The sequence below is a fragment of the Carassius gibelio genome, chromosome B10, assembly GCF_023724105.1.
Source record: "Carassius gibelio isolate Cgi1373 ecotype wild population from Czech Republic chromosome B10, carGib1.2-hapl.c, whole genome shotgun sequence".
NCBI classification, from domain to species: Eukaryota; Metazoa; Chordata; class Actinopteri; order Cypriniformes; family Cyprinidae; genus Carassius; species Carassius gibelio.
Genome location: NC_068405.1, coordinates 13,906,393 through 13,922,599, shown reverse-complemented (window position 1 = coordinate 13,922,599; position 16,207 = coordinate 13,906,393). Strand labels below are relative to the sequence as shown.

Here is a 16,207-nt window from a genome sequence, read left to right as displayed (position 1 = left end):
GTGTCCCTAAGTGTTCTGGTCCACTTAACATGCTCTTGGAGTTATTTTGATGTGTGTAAGCACATTTTAATTTGATGTGTTCAATACAGTTTTGAAATACATGCAGTTTGTTTTAACAATAGCACCTTACAGCATATAACCATTGTAATGTGCTTCTGGAAATGATGGTTTGGTCTTTGTGCAGGCCATCACAGAGATACACAAATCTATCTAGCTCATTTATCTCAATTCTGTTGCCATCTTTTTGACTCAGGAGGAAACCCCAAGGGGGTATTTGCGCTGACTCCCGTTCAGGGGGAGTGGAAGGTCTTGGTGAAGCGGCCTTTGGATAGAGAGGAGCAGGATCGATACCTGCTCAATATCACAGCCAGCGACGGCCTGTTTGTAACCCGCATTGGCGTGGAGGTCACTGTCATGGATGCCAATGACAACAGCCCCATCTGCAATCAGGTCTGAGCAATTGATTTAGGCTGGTATTTGTCATCTTATACAGGCCAAGTTAACAACTAACATGTTTAATGCATGCATACTGATGTACGTTAATGAAGTTTTGGTATGCAAAAGTATTAAGAATTCAATACACTATTTGAATACATTTTTATCATTATTTTTTAGGCGCAATATGAGGCCTCATTTCAAGAGGATGTGCCTGTTAATACTGCTATTCTGTCGGTTGGAGCAACAGACTTGGACAGTGGTGTTAATGCAGAAATTCAGTATTCTCTGTTTGGCATTGGTGTTGAAGATTTTTACATGGATGCAAATACTGGTATTTCTGTACAAACTCCTTTTGACGTGCTTTTATACTTTTGACACATTTAATTTTTTCAATTTCTCAAGTCTTGAATGAATACACTACATGATTTTCTTGGAAAAAACACTAATACAATAGACTGCCACATAATTACAAATTGCAACAATACAACACGGTTCATATTTAATCTAGCCACTTAATCTGTACACATACAAAATCTGTAAGCAATACAAACACTTTTAAGAATCCTTAATAAAATTCAAACTGCAAATATGAATGGCTTTTGGTACAAAGGTAACTTTAATACTTCTAAGCCTTCTACCAGTAGGCATTGTCTCAGAGTGCAAGGGGTGCGTGTCATTATTCATCATGAAAATTCAGTTAGGCTCCGGAGTGGCACACCAGTAATTTCTGAGTAAATTCGAACTATATTTTGGAGGCTATTCTTATTCTTAATAGAAATAGAGCAAACCACCATAAAAATGAAAAACTTAAAATTATCTCAATAAAAGTATTATAAAATACACACAAAATAGATTTTTGTATTCCAAAAGAATTTTGATAATAGCCTCCGTATTCTGCTGAAACTTTAAAGTTGTGTCAAAAATGGTACCAAGGTATTTGTACTCTTCTACTCTATCGACCTCTCTGTCCTGAATAAGTAGTGTTTGCACTATTGGAGCATTTTTTTTCTGAAATCAATAACCATCTATTTTGTTTTTGTAATATTTAGTCTCAGCTATGCTTTGTTGCACCTTGTAATAAACTTAAGAATTGCATGGCTGTTGTCACGTTTTGAGCTTGATAGCAAGGATAGAAAAACTGTATTATCAGTATATTGAACAACATAATAGTTGATCCATAAAACCAGGCCATGACTAACGCTGAACTCATATACTTTACACATGTTGGTGGAGAGTGTTTGGAGTCGACAGACAGATCTTACCTAGATTTCATATGACAGATTATGATTCTTTAATATCTGAAGATATCAAACAAGTTTGATATTTTGAGCTGATTAGAGAGTATATGCCTGAGTTTGTTGTGTTTGGAGGGATTTGCAAGTATGTAGTGTATAGAAGTGTATGATCCTTGCTTTAGTTTATGATGCTCATTTTTTTCCCTGTAACCATGTGTTGGAAAAGTTGTCTAGTGAATTCCAGCCTTTAATTTATTTTAATAAATTGACTATTTTTTTAGGTTTTCAGATCTCTACAAGTTTGCCTGTTATCCCAGATTGACAGAAAAGTTGAAAGTATCTTTAGATAGATGACAGAAATTTAGTAATTAATTTAATGACTTCATAAGTCTTGATTGAATGAAACATTTATGACAGATAAATATTTAGCACGATCGTCTGTCACTTACAATATCTTTTATTCATCTGATTGAAGTTTTTACTTAATGTAGCTCTGGCCCATGGTTCTGAAATCCATCCTGTGAGTCTTTGTACTTTTCTTATATCTGTCTGTTTTGTTGCCAGGTGAACTGAAGACAGCCTCTTTATTGGACCGTGAGAAAACTGCAGGTTATAAGTTGATAGCACAGGCTACAGATGGAGGAGGCCTGTTCTGTCGCTCTGAAATTTCTCTGACCATTCTGGATGTTAATGATAATGCACCGTCATTTGCCTTCACACGGTTCATGGCGAGTGTATATGAAAATGCGGCACCCAAGGCCTTGCTCACGCGCCTTCGGGCTAATGATCCAGATGAAGGTAAGTATTTCACATGTGTAACATTTAGGTTCAACTTTATATGAGTGTATAAGAGGTTCTGTGACTGATGCTGTTTTCCTCCACCACTTCATTTTAAATAGTCCTGCAATGTGATACTTTTTCCCTAATGATCCAAGTTGCTTTATGGATCATAAAACTGATGTATACTTTTTATTTTAGTAAAATTATAGTCCAAAAATATGCCTTCTCCCAGGTCTAAACAGGAAGATGGTGTACTCACTTGTTGACTCTGCTGGTGGCATGTTCTCCACTGACCCATTCTCCGGTGTGGTGATCCTGGAGAAGCCTCTGGACCGAGAGGTGCAAGATTCGTATCGGATCAGAATCAAGGCTACTGACCGAGCAGGGGGCGATGGCTCACTCTCCACCGAGCTGGACCTCACCATCATGGTTCTGGACGTGAACGACAACCCACCTTTGTTTCAAAAGCTAGATTACGCAGTCACAGTGCCTGAAGATGTAACAGTAGGAACAGAAGTCCTGCGAGTCTGTGCCACAAGTAGAGACATTGGAGTGAATGCAGAAATCTACTATAGATTCTTGTCCGGAAATGAGCTGGGGAAGTTTTCCATTGATGATTCAACAGGCAAGGCAGAGAGACGCACGTTTTCTGCATAAATAAAATCTATTTCTGGTCTAACAATATTTTGTTAGAGTTCTTCTGGGAGCTCACTTGTGATGAATACAGACAGAGGCTTATTGTCAGTTCATTTATCACTGCTTTTTCACGAATCATTGAAACAAATGTAAGAAAGTCCACTGACTGTAGAAAAGACATTATGATCTGATAAATTGTGTCTGTTAAAACAGCACAATATAAGTGCAGCGAATGGGAAAATTAGTTATGAATGCTCCATGAAACTTTAATAACAGTGCTTAACATGCAGAAAACATGTGAGCGGTTATTGAGAGTTCTCTTTGTGTCTTAAAAAGATGTTGACAGTCCTTGGAATCCACATCATTTTTTAGATATATCACTGAATAGTTATATCACAAAAGCGTAAAGTGCTTTATACTTTAAAAGAATTAAGCTCTTAAAGGTGTAGCTGGGAAGTACTTTCTTTTGGATATTGTGCATGAACTAAATATTCAGGCTTTTATTGCATCCCAAGGAGCCTTTGTTTTGCGAGTTATGTAACTGTGTTGTCTGTCATTTTCATATAAATTAATTGGCTTTACTCTGGCTCATGTCTCGCATGATTTCAGGCATCATTTCTGTGGCAGATGATCTTGACTATGAGCTCTGCAAGGATTTTTTCTTGAATGTCGAGGCCTTTGATGGTGGAACGCCTCCCTTGAGAGCCACGACAATAGTGACCATAGAGCTTCTGGACGTCAATGACAACTCGCCTTCATTCAGCGAGGACATCTACAATGTTCTGATCAGCGAGGACCTAGCCATCGGAGAAACGGTCACGAGGGTGAAGTTCTCTCATTAGCCGAGCCACTTCACTGGCATTTTATTAACCGCAGACATCATTTCAGTTTCACAGCTAGCGTATAATTTAGCGTATTGCTCGCATAAATCCCCTTAATGAACTTACATTAGTTATTCATTTGTACTGTGTACTTGAGCTGTTATATTATTTACAGTAGGAGGGTGTAATTTGCTTCATGATCTGTATAAATTCACAGAGTTTTAGCCTCTTTCCTTTGAAATATATGCTAGAGTTTATACGTTTGTTTTCTGTTTGTTATGTGCAGCTGTTTGCAGAAGACCTGGACAGTCAGATCAATGGGCGAATCACTTATTCCATTCTGAAAGGGGACCGTGAAAATCAGTTTTGGATCGACCCTGTCACCGGGCTTCTACAAGTTAACAAGGCACTGGACAGAGAGACGGTTAGTCCTTGGAATGAGCTCGGTTTTTGACTTTGGCTAATGAATCTTGACATCCTTGCGCCGTGGCTCTTCTAGACACTCTCCTGAGATATCGCATGATTTTGGCCAATTATCTTTAAATCAGCCGTAAAGTCTTTAATTAGGCAGTGTAGGGCTGAAATTTAGGCTTTTGAGTGACTGTGGGTGAGCGAACAGTCCTGTTCTTTAAAAAAAAAAAGAGATTTATTGAGAGTTGAGTCATTCTGAACTGTTTTTGCCTGACATTTATCCTCCTGTCTCGGTTGCTTAAGGTCTCCAGCTATTCATTGTCTGTGCAAGCGTTTGACAGCGGGTCACCTGCCAAGTCAACCACTGTGAATGTCAATATCGAGATTGCTGATGTGAATGACAACCCACCGGTCTTCTCTCCCGCTAATGCTTCAGCTGTTATTCAGGTGTGAGAGACCGTTTTAACTCATTTGTTTGCAACAATAGACATTGTTACATACCTGTATGCAGTTACTGTTTCTTGTGCTTAGAGTTAGGGGTTTCAGTGAACCCTGAACCAGGAATGAATTATATTTTGAATACATCATACTAATATATCACAACATATAATGGTTATCATCAAGAATGTGTCATTAGATTAGATATAATCTACATGATCGTTAGGGCGTTTTTAATAATAGCATCTCTGATCTAAACTTCGAAAGCAAAACTGGTTTTTATAATAATAAAGTTTATTATTATTGTTTTTGTGAATGAGTTTAAACTGCCTGTTTTGGTTCCATCAGTTCAGAACTTGAAATATTCGAAGTGTGACATTTTAATTGTATTTAAATGCTTTAGTAAAATGTATACTGCCATTTGGGGTTGGTAAGATTTTTGAAATTAGTGGCATATGGCCAGAGAAGGATTTATTTATCAATAATACAGAAAAAAAAATAAATAAATAATAATACTCGGAAATATTATTACAGTTTAAAATAACTTTTTTATTAAAAAAAAAATCTAATTTATAATTTATTCCTGTGATTCCAAAGCTGCATTTTTGCTGCAGTCTTAAATGTCACATGATCCTTTAGAAATCAATCTAATATTTTGATTTGATGCTCAAGAAGTATTTCTTATCATCAATGTTGAAACAGATGTGCTGCTTAGTTTTTTTTTTGTTTTGTTTGTTTGTTTTTGTGGAAACCATGATTTTTTTCATTATGCTTTGATAAATAGAAAGTTTTAAAAAACAGCATTTATTTTGAAATAGAAATCTTTTTATTTTATTTATTATTATTTTATTTTTTTATAGTGTAAATGTTTCTTTTATAACTATCAGTTTAATGCACCCTTGAATAAAAGGTTGAAAATAAGTGTACTCTTTTAAAAAAAAATCACCCTTTCAAGCCATTTTGGTGCAAATTTATAAATATTGAGATTAAGAGAGAAAAAATATGGAAATACAGTTCCCCTACTTGTAAGTATTACATTTCGGCACATAACTCATCTCCCTATGGAAATGAATTGTACTGCTTGTTGAGGAGAGGTGTTCTGTGACTTATGATCTACCCCTGCTGGATGATAAAGTGTCTCAAATATCTCATAGACTTACTCTAAAGGAAGTACTTGTGTATGTATGTATATATATATATATATATATATATATATATATATATATATATATATATATATATTTCGAATAGGTGTAGGATATAACCACCTAGCAATACCCCTGGACACAAGGCAACCAGCAATAGCACACTAGCATTGTATTATAAACTTTTGTAAGTCCAAGCAACACTCACTTCACTCTCAATTCCTGTAGAAAATATGAAAACCTTACAATTTAGACCTTTTTTTTTAATGTCTTTTTCTTTTCTTTTTTCTCAAGTTGAACAAGCCTGCAGGAACTACCATCCTCTCACTATCAGTTTCTGATAAGGACTCCTCTAGAAATGGTGCACCTTTTGAGTTTCGCATTGTGTCTGGAAATGAGGCCAATGCTTTCAGTCTGGACCAGAATGGAGAATTACGGACAAGCCGAGTATTTGGTCCTGATGCAACACGAGAGTATACGCTTGAAATACAGGTGAGTGCAACAGCTCAAAAAAAATTTACTGTCAGTTAAAAGTGAATTCAGAATTAAAGAATTCTCCTGAAGGTGTTAATTCAACTACACTCTCAGAATTAAAGGTACAGCTGTCACTGGGGCATTTTTGGTATTTTAAAGTGTACATATTAGAACTTATTAGGTTCAGAATTGTACTGTTTGAAAAGGTACTGCCCCAGGTACTGTACAGCTTTTGTAGCTTTATTTCTGAAAGTGCATGAGCACTTTTGACCTCTGTAAACACATTTTTACAGAATAAAATGTCTGACTTCTTAGATTTTTGAAGGTTTATTTTATAACTAGTTTTACATATAGTAGTCAACATTTGAAGTGGATCAAGTTAATTAAAGTTGTCCTAAGACAAGAATGCATTTTGGTTTAAGGACAAGTTTGAAGAAAGGTTTTGATCCACTTCAAATGTTGACTCGTGTATATTAAATACATTCTAAATAATGTATATAACAAAATTTGACTAAACGGGAATTTTATTATTATGTATAAAAAACATACATAACAATATTCTCTTCCCAAGTTAAATTTACCTTGATTTCTTTTTATGTCACAAATCACAGGTCTCATATTTCATAACAAGTATGCTCTTCACTGATACTGGTAATAGTTAATAAAATTGGTTTATCTTCTTGTTTGATTACCATAGTTTTAGAAATATTTCTTATTTTATGATGGATTGTCATATTTTATAACAAAAGTCTGGTTTTATGAACAATGCTTAAACAATAAAAGTATATAATAATAATAATAATAATAATAATAATAATAATAATAATAATTGGAAAATAAAAATACTAAGTAAATACACAAAAGGTTCTTATGGAACTTTAATGTGATCTTCATATAACAGAAAGAGAAATCTGTTTAAATAAAAATCAGCCTCTGGAATATAAAAGTGCCTGTAGATGAAGAAACGCCCATGTAGCTGCTGTGACATTTCTATGGGATTTAATTCATTTCTTTAGTTTAATAAGCTTTGAATTGTTAGAATTGTACAGTTTGATCTTGTTCTTGTCAACAAGGCGCGTGACTCAGGGAAGCCTCGTCTGTCCTCCACATCCTTTGTGTTTGTGCGTGTCATCGGAGACAGCCTCTTCAAACCTGTGGCCTTCCCACTGGAAATCAACATTGTCATGGCAGCAGATGTGTTTCCTGGCGGGATTATAGGGAAGATCTATGCCACAGACCGAGATGAGAATGATGTTCTGTCTTTCAGTCAGAGATCACAAACAAAGAGTCTTTTCAAAATCAACAGACAGGACGGGAAGATTGTGGCACTAAATGGCCTGGAGCCTGGAAGGTAAAATAAATGCAAATGTAATGTTAAATGTGTATTTCTTCAATTATGGGCTATTTTGGCCTGTGGACCTTAATATAAAAATAATTTCCCTAAAACTCTTTCACACTTTCACTGTTTTATTTAAATAGTTTAGTTATACTAGCAATACTCCAACACTTCCTAAAGTTATTTATTTATTTATTTGTCTGTAATGAAGACAACACTTTCACAATTAATAATTTTCAGACTTATTGGATATATATATATTGCATTGCTGACTAATGATCAGTAATGCTCAGAAACATTATTCATTTTTTTTTTCAGATACTCCCTAAATGCTACAGTCAGTGATGGGCGGTTTTCGGTGACCGTGGGTGTTGACGTCCAAGTGGAGCAAGCCACGGATGAGATGGTGCAGAATGCAGTCACTCTACGTTTCCAAGACCTGTCCCCTGAAGATTTTGTGGGTGTGTACATGGAAGAGCTAAAGAAGGTGCTTCGTACCTCTCTGTTTGGTGATGGGACAGGTGTTATTGATGGACCAGACCCTCTTCACATCTTGGGAGTGCAGCCACTGAGTCGCTCCAGTCAGCTGGAAGTGCTCCTTGCCGTGGAGACACCAGATGGGGGTTATATGGGTCCAGGAGAGCTGGCTCTCAAGCTGGAGGAGGTAAAGAGTTTCCTAAAGGGAGCGCTGAGGGTGGTCAGCGTCTTGGATCAGAGCTGCTCAGGAGAGCTTGAGTGCGGGGAGAGAGACTGTGAGCTCACCCTCAGTCTCGACCCCATCGGCTTGGTCACCTACACCACCTCCAGAGTGAGCTTTGTGTCTCCACGCTTCAGCAGGAAAGAGATGTGCACGTGTCCAGGTTAGTGATTTGATTTAGTCTCAAAACTGATTCAGATTCATTCCAGGGTTGCCAGATCTCAAACATTTGGCGTGAGACACATGCTTTCATGTTCGCATGCTAACCTTAATAAATCCCAGTGAAATAACAAGAAAATGCTAAATGTGCTCGACCTACATTATATTCTTATATTCTTTATTCTGAAAAAAGTTATGACTTTAAAGTCAGGTACATATTTCCATCCCACAAAACATAAGCGCAAGCAAATAGCAGCTAACTTCACATAACATCAAATACATATAATAAAGCAGAGAACAGAGAGAAATGAGTGATAATTTAGAATAAACATTCAAAATTTCATCAAATATTGTTTTTGAACATCAAATGATTTGTATAGGGAGTATGTTTTATTAGAACAGTTGCTATAATGGAATCTCAACTCTCATGTTATGTTCTGGTCATTTATTTGTCCTGGAGCGGATTTTCTTTCCTCCAAAAATGCTAGTTAATTTATTACATTAGACTAAAATGTGTTGACTTTTCTCTTACAGAGTATAACACCATCACTGTTTCTTTCTTTTTTCATATTTGTTTTTACTTTACTTTAGTTATCCTTTTGGCATATTGCATATACATTTCTCATTATGCTATATTATTACCTGTCTTTTTATCAACTTGTTTTCTTTCAATCAGTTTTTGAGTAAATATTGCCCATATTATCCTGAAATTATGCCTTTTTTCCATAACTATTGCTTTAGCATTATTATTATTATTATTATTATTATTATTATTATTATTACTTGCTGGTGCCCCTTTAAAACACTACCATGCACTTCAGTATTGAAAACTGTATAAAAACTGTATATTGTACTAAAGTAACCTTAAGTATTATGATGAAATACAAAAAAATAATTGTTGCCTCCTCAAAACCTCAAATAGGCGTCTGTAATTGATCTGCCCATTCCATCAAAATCTCATGCCAGCCAGGTAACCAAAATAGGCAACCCTGTTTATTGTAGGATGCATTTCATAGTGTGCATTATTTATCCTGGTTGATTAAATTCAAACAGTAGCTTGGGTGGCAGAATTTCCATTTGCTTGCTTTCTAACTTTTTTTTGTACCCACTGCAGGAGGAATATGTCCATCTTCTCTGGAGCTCTGTGATGGCCAGACGTGTCCGTCTGACATGCAGTGTGTGCGCAGCGGCCCTGCAGCACCATCTCTCTGCCAGTGTCTACCTGACACGCTGGACAAGTGCGCAGGTTCGATCAAATAGCCTTTTCAAGCTGCTCCTTTTAAACCCTGGCTTAAGGCCATGTATAATGTAAAGGTAAAACTACATTTTCTATTTCAAAAAGAGGGTTTGCAACACTTTCAACACATGCGAGCTGGCAAATATTCAAATACTTTTTCTCATTTAATTTTAGCATATGAGAAAAGATGTAAAAAATAGAGAATAGAGAATAGAGAATAGAGTTTCACCTAACAAACATTGTCTTAAAATTCAAGTGCATTTATTTAAATATTATACTTTACTAGTATAAAATTTCCAAACATGCAAAAAAAAGTCTGTTACTACATCATATTTTTTATAATTTTAAAGCAAATGGAGATTGATGTATTCATGAAAACATTTTATATGTAAGGCAAATTTGTTTGCAATGGATGTCTACATGCTTTTACTTTGGGGAAAACCATATAGCATGATATAATACGTGTGATGTCATATCGAAATGTTTATTTCGAGGCCCTCAGGCAGCTCCAAGTGTGTCACTACTAATAAATAAGACAAAAATACAAAATGTATTTTACTTCAGCTTGGTGTGTTGGGCAAAAGTTACGTAAACATTCATTTCCCTTCAAAATAAAGCTTCCCTCTTGTGGAATATCCTGAGGGTGTGTCAAACATATATATTTAAATGACATTTTTTCATATGTGATTAAGGCCAAACACTTCTGTGAATATCTTTTGTGAAAGTGTGTATAAATAGTAGATTTTGAAATATGGTGTTAGCCCTTGACTGACGGATTTCTGTACCTGTGCTGGCAGGCCAAACATCTCTGAGCTTTGCCGGGAAGAGTTACATCAAATACAGAGTGACGGACAATGATAGGAGCGGAGACATGAAGCTGGGCTTGAGAATCAGAACGCTGCACAGTCAAGGAGTCATCATGTACACACGCGCTGACCCCTGCACACTGCTCAAGGTCAGACGGATACAGAGATATGACATTACATTAGATCATACTGTACATGCATTACTAAGCACAATTTTACTGGTATGAAGTCTCTTATGCTCACCAAGGATTATTTATGTGATCAACAATACAGTAAAAACAGCAATATTGTGCAATATTACAATTTAACATAAGTGTATTCTATTTTATGTTATGCAAATTATTCCTGTGATGCAAAGCTGAATTTTCATCATCATTACTCATGATGATAACATAAGTCTTTATATAGTGTCGCATGATCCTTCAGAAAACATTCTATTATGCTGATTTGCTGAATCAGAAATCTATACTATACTATAAATGTTGAAAAGTTTAAAAAAGTTCTGCTGCTTTTTTTTTATTATACATTTTTGTGTAAACTGTTTTAGGATGTTTGAACAGTGTCCTTGTTAAATCAAAGAATTGCTTTTTAAAAATCAAAAAAATGAAGAAGAAATAAAACATTTTACTCACCTGAACTATTAAGTGGTAGTGTATCTATAGATGTATGTCATATTTACAAATTTTGGTGGGCATTATTAAGTACATGTTATTGTAGGTAGGAACTTAAATTTATGTTGATTTCATCTGGTTTTCTGAACAACATTATTGAAGTAAACCAAATGCAAAAATGACATTATGGTACACAATATTACATTTATACAATATTAAGTAAAATAAATAATAGTTATATAATTATATATATATATATATATATATATATATATATATATATATATATATATATATATATATATATATATATATATATATAAATGTATTATTGATCCTGCCATTGTGAGCTTTCTGTGCATTTGTGTTTGCTCTAGTGAGTGGTTGTGTATTTGTGTTTGTTCAGATTGAGGAAGGGCGTCTGTGGTTCCAGATGGACTGTGACAACAGGCTGGACATCCTGGGCATCTCAGGGCGTCCAATCAATGATGGGTCCTGGCACGCCGTGACCCTGGAGCTCACCAGTAACTACACTCTCCTTTCACTGGACGACAGCTATGTAGAGCGCCGGCGTTCCGCGCGGGCCCCTGTCCGCATCTGGCCCCTGGCCGCAGACGGATCGCTGTTCTTTGGGGCTCAGGTGTTGCACGGACCAGTGGGCGGAGGCGGTCAGAGGCCCCCACGGGCACAAGAAGGCTTCCAGGGGTGCCTGGGGTCCATCATGCTCAATGGGAATGAACTCCCTCTTCAGAATAAGAGGAGCCGGTATGCAGAGGTCGCTGGGCTTAGTGATGTGAAGCTGGGATGTGTATTATACCCTGATCCGTGCCTCGGAGGACCATGCCAGAATGGAGCTTCTTGTACAAAGCTGCCCTCTGGTGGTGAGAAATGAATACACCAATACATAAATAACAGTCAAATGTTCAGATTTGAGTCCTTAGGTCTGTATTAGCTCCGTTTAAGAAGTCTTATTTCTCTTTGAACTTGTCCCCAGACTTCTCATGCAGCTGCCTGCCACAGTTCACGGGGTCCCGCTGTGAGATGGAGGTGACGTCCTGTGTGCCCTCACCTTGTCAAAATGGGGGTGATTGTAAGGCTGTGGGAAACACCTTCCTCTGCGGTTGCCTCAAAGGCTTTACGGGACTCATGTGAGACATTTTATTTCATTATATACTACTCGTAGGATTTACCATTGATCTTGCATACATTTCAGACCTTTAAGATGTCAGACCGCAGACAGTTTGGTAGTAACTGAGACAAATGATAACACATAAGACATCAAGTAAAAATGCCAATTTCTCTAGAAGGACTACACAGTACACTGAAAAACAGTAGATACTATTATTTTAGTAATTTTCCTGTGAAAAAAATTTATAAAATAAATGTATGTAATATATTGTATGTAATATACTGTAATATAAAACCAATTATTTTGAAAATAACTTAGCTCAAAAATAATTAGCTCACAGACATTCAAATTTGGTAACTTATACATATTTCCATATGTTTTAGATGTATATTAATACATACATATTATTTAATATATTATAAAAATAATATATTCTTATTTTTATCTCTTTTTTTTCTTTTTCTTTTTAATTGCTTTGAGTTTTAAGTCCTTAGATATGGTATTTATGTTTATCTTAACAAAAGCAAAACATTTTAAGAAGCCTTTTTTTTTTCTCTCGATCCAGTGGTTTAACATAATATTTTTTTTTTTTTTTTTTTTTTTCTGAAATCTGTTTGGTAAGGCCATCCTGCATTTAAACAGAATTGGTAACCAGCAGCTTATTTTAATTGCACTCTCTGTGAAAGTCATTACACTTAGCGTTCACCTGCTGTTTTCCATCTCAGACCTTGATTGTTTAACTGCTGGTTGAATACATACAGTACATGACGCTGTAAAATTGATTTGTTGTTTGCTTGTGTTTATAAGACCTTATTAAATAAATAACAGATTTTAGAGCAGTCCATCAAAAATCCCATCAAGGCTTTTCTAATATATACATATATATTTACAATGCAGTTTATTCGGTTAACCAGTCATTCAGTTATTTCTCCACTAGAGGATGCTGTTGTTTCTTTTTAGAGGCAAATCTAAACCTATACTTAACTGACTGAGAAAACTGGGATACTGGGACCTGTGCCCTTTTCCTCTCTGTCCTTTTATGTAGCTGGGAGAAAGTATTGAAAATCGAATTGCTTTATATAACTACTATATAACTACTTTCTCTGCCTTACCAGCAGTGCCATTATGTTACGCAATACAAACAACCCTCTCATTATGCTCTCTTATGCTCGCTTGAGAGATTTGTTGAACTTTCTCATACTCAAGAGTACACATAAAGAGCTCTCTGAGCAAACAGATCATCACATATTTGCTGTGTGCAGCACTGAGTGGAGTTTAACTAAATGTGAAAATATCATAATAAGAATCATAAGGCAACAAGAATCCTCTTTCTCTCTGCTTCTGAGAACTAATTAGTTAATGAAAGAAACACTAAGTCTGTGTTCAGAATAACAATATTCTTATTATTCATGCAGTTACAAAATGTGCATATTGGAATGATTTTTTTTAAGGATCATGTGACACTGGAACAGGAGTAATGACTGCTGAAAATTCAGCTTCACATGAATAAAAAAAAAAAAACAGTTAAATTAAATACTAATAATATTTAACAATGGTACAGTTTTACTGTTTTTTATTGTTGTTTTGTTTTGTTTTTCTTGATCAAATAAATGCAACCACAGTGGGCATAACAGAATAATTTCAAAAACACACAAAAAGCTTACTCTCCCCTAACTTTTGAACAATAGTGTAGATACCTAGATGACCTGCTGCATTTGCCAGAAAGAGCTGTATTCACTTCCTGTGTCTGAAAATGTGTACTGTCAAAGAAGGTTCTACATCTGATGAAGAATTTAAGTACACTAAAAAGTATATGTGTGTGTGAGTAATATGATTTCAATCTGGTCATACTTCATCTGGCATGTTGGCATTGTCGTGTGATCACAGTTTTACAGTTCTTAATATATCAAAACTTCATTTTTTTATTAGAAATATGCATTGCTAAGGTCTTAATTTGGACAACTTTAAAGGCGATTTTCTCAATATTTAGATTTTTTTGCACCTTCAGATTCCAGATTTTCAAATAGTTGGTATACTGTACAGTATATAGTAAACAGCTAGTATTTCATTCCCAAAAGTTTGACACAATCCTTCTGTCCACAGATGCGATGAGGATGTGAACGAGTGTGAGAGGGAGGAGTGTGAGAACGGAGGGGCGTGTGTGAACACATTCGGAGCCTTCTACTGTAACTGCACCATGGGTTTCGAGGGTCAATTCTGTGGCCAGACTTCTCTGGACGGCCCAGACACTCAGGCTGAGGCCCTGTCGTACGTTGGACCGGGAGAGATCATCGGCATCGGTGTGTTGCTCTTTGTGGTGTTGGTCCTGCTTACCCTGCTGGCTGCGTTCCGCAAAAAAATCCTCCGGAAGGACTGGAGCCGTGGGGAGGCAGTGGGAATCTCCACAGAGACCAACTACATGCTTCATAAGACGGGCATGGGAGCCGAGGGCATCGAATTCAAAGCTGTACGGGTCAGCGGCGAGTGTCGCGCCAGCCTCTACCAGAATGACAGCGCAGGAGGGCCGCCGCAGGTCATGGTGCGGCCCACAGCTTACACGCTTCCCCACTGCCAGGGAATCCCTCGAGGGGAAACGGAAAAGATGGAGGGAGGGCTGGCCACCCTCTCCTGCCCTCCGCAGATGAGCACCTTCCAGGCGGATCCACCACACATCCTCGGGATGACGCGGAGAGGTGTGGCCGTCTGCAGCGTGGCACCCAATCTTCCCCTGTCTTTGTCCCCGAACCCGTCCGAACGCAGCCCTATCCGCAAACCTCCGTGGGAAGAAGACGACGATGAGGACAGTGCTATGGAGCATCAAGTCCAAGTTCTGGAGTGGGAAGACAGGGGTTATCAGGCGGACAGAGAGGAAGCGTACAGAGCCGAGGGTAATGATTTGGCAAAACGGCAGTACGTCAGCATGACTCCATAACTCCCCGTGGTCAATTAAATGCCAGTCTTTGTGTGGATGAGATTATACATATGCACCACAGTCTCCGTTTGGAAAATCCATCTTACAATAATGTGTGATAGAGTGTAATTACCTTAGAGATAACGCAAGGGTTTCACACAAAAGGAGAAAGCATTTAGAGTGAATCCTCAAGATTCAAACCGAAACATCCATCCACATTGTGATAAACACTATGCATAATGCGTTAACGCAATAATGTATATTAAAAACATCGGTTTTAATCTAATCTCCCTTCAAAATGAGTTTCTTTTTAATGATTTCATATTCAGCATTCTTGTGTTTTTTCATATCTTGAAAATTGACCAGGGACTCAAAACGTGTTTCACAACAACTATCTTAGCACGAAATAGGCCAACAGGAGCCTTTCTCCTTATAAAATACAGCAGCTAGTGCATTAGGTATGTGAGGGTGATTTCACTTCCGCTTGTGGAAATGCATTACCTATGTAATGTAAGTTTTCTCTTCGATTTGTGTTCTCAAGGGGATGACCTGGGTCTTGTTAGTGTTTTCTTCAAGCAGAAACTCATTTGTCATGGACTAGTTGTTAGCTTTGGCAGTGTGTAGTCTGGGATAAATATAGGACGGATATTATTGCTCTTTCACTTTAGCAGATTTGAAAGATTTTTTTGCTGTAGAGAGTATTAAGCTGTAAATGCGGTTTTGTTTGTGTATGTGGGTGTCTGGTTTTTGGATATTAAATGTCTGTTTAGTGAATGCAAATGGGCCAGTAGTACAGACTCAACATGGCAGTATTTTCAATGGCTTAAAAATATTTTTCAGTGATGAAAAATAATAAGAAATGCTTCTTGAACAGACACCGTCACAACTTTCAAGCTGGCCCTGAACCATCCCTATTGTTGAGCCCTGCTGTGTGTACTGCATA

General features: G+C 36.9%; 1 protein-coding gene across 1 annotated transcript in view; it reads left to right on the top strand.

Annotated features, from left to right (window-relative positions):
* LOC127966674 (protocadherin Fat 3-like) overlaps window positions 1-16,207 on the top strand; it is a 57,473-nt gene that overhangs the window by 27,847 nt on the left and 13,419 nt on the right. The window contains exons 12-26 of the mRNA XM_052567835.1: window positions 254-450; window positions 616-769; window positions 2,238-2,471; window positions 2,686-3,078; window positions 3,699-3,913; window positions 4,197-4,334; window positions 4,625-4,768; window positions 6,199-6,396; window positions 7,452-7,729; window positions 8,033-8,574; window positions 9,685-9,816; window positions 10,605-10,762; window positions 11,631-12,105; window positions 12,219-12,372; window positions 14,457-15,241. Coding sequence (XP_052423795.1) covers window positions 254-450; window positions 616-769; window positions 2,238-2,471; window positions 2,686-3,078; window positions 3,699-3,913; window positions 4,197-4,334; window positions 4,625-4,768; window positions 6,199-6,396; window positions 7,452-7,729; window positions 8,033-8,574; window positions 9,685-9,816; window positions 10,605-10,762; window positions 11,631-12,105; window positions 12,219-12,372; window positions 14,457-15,241 — 4,197 coding nt within the window. The remainder of the gene's footprint in view (window positions 1-253; window positions 451-615; window positions 770-2,237; window positions 2,472-2,685; window positions 3,079-3,698; window positions 3,914-4,196; window positions 4,335-4,624; window positions 4,769-6,198; window positions 6,397-7,451; window positions 7,730-8,032; window positions 8,575-9,684; window positions 9,817-10,604; window positions 10,763-11,630; window positions 12,106-12,218; window positions 12,373-14,456; window positions 15,242-16,207) is intronic.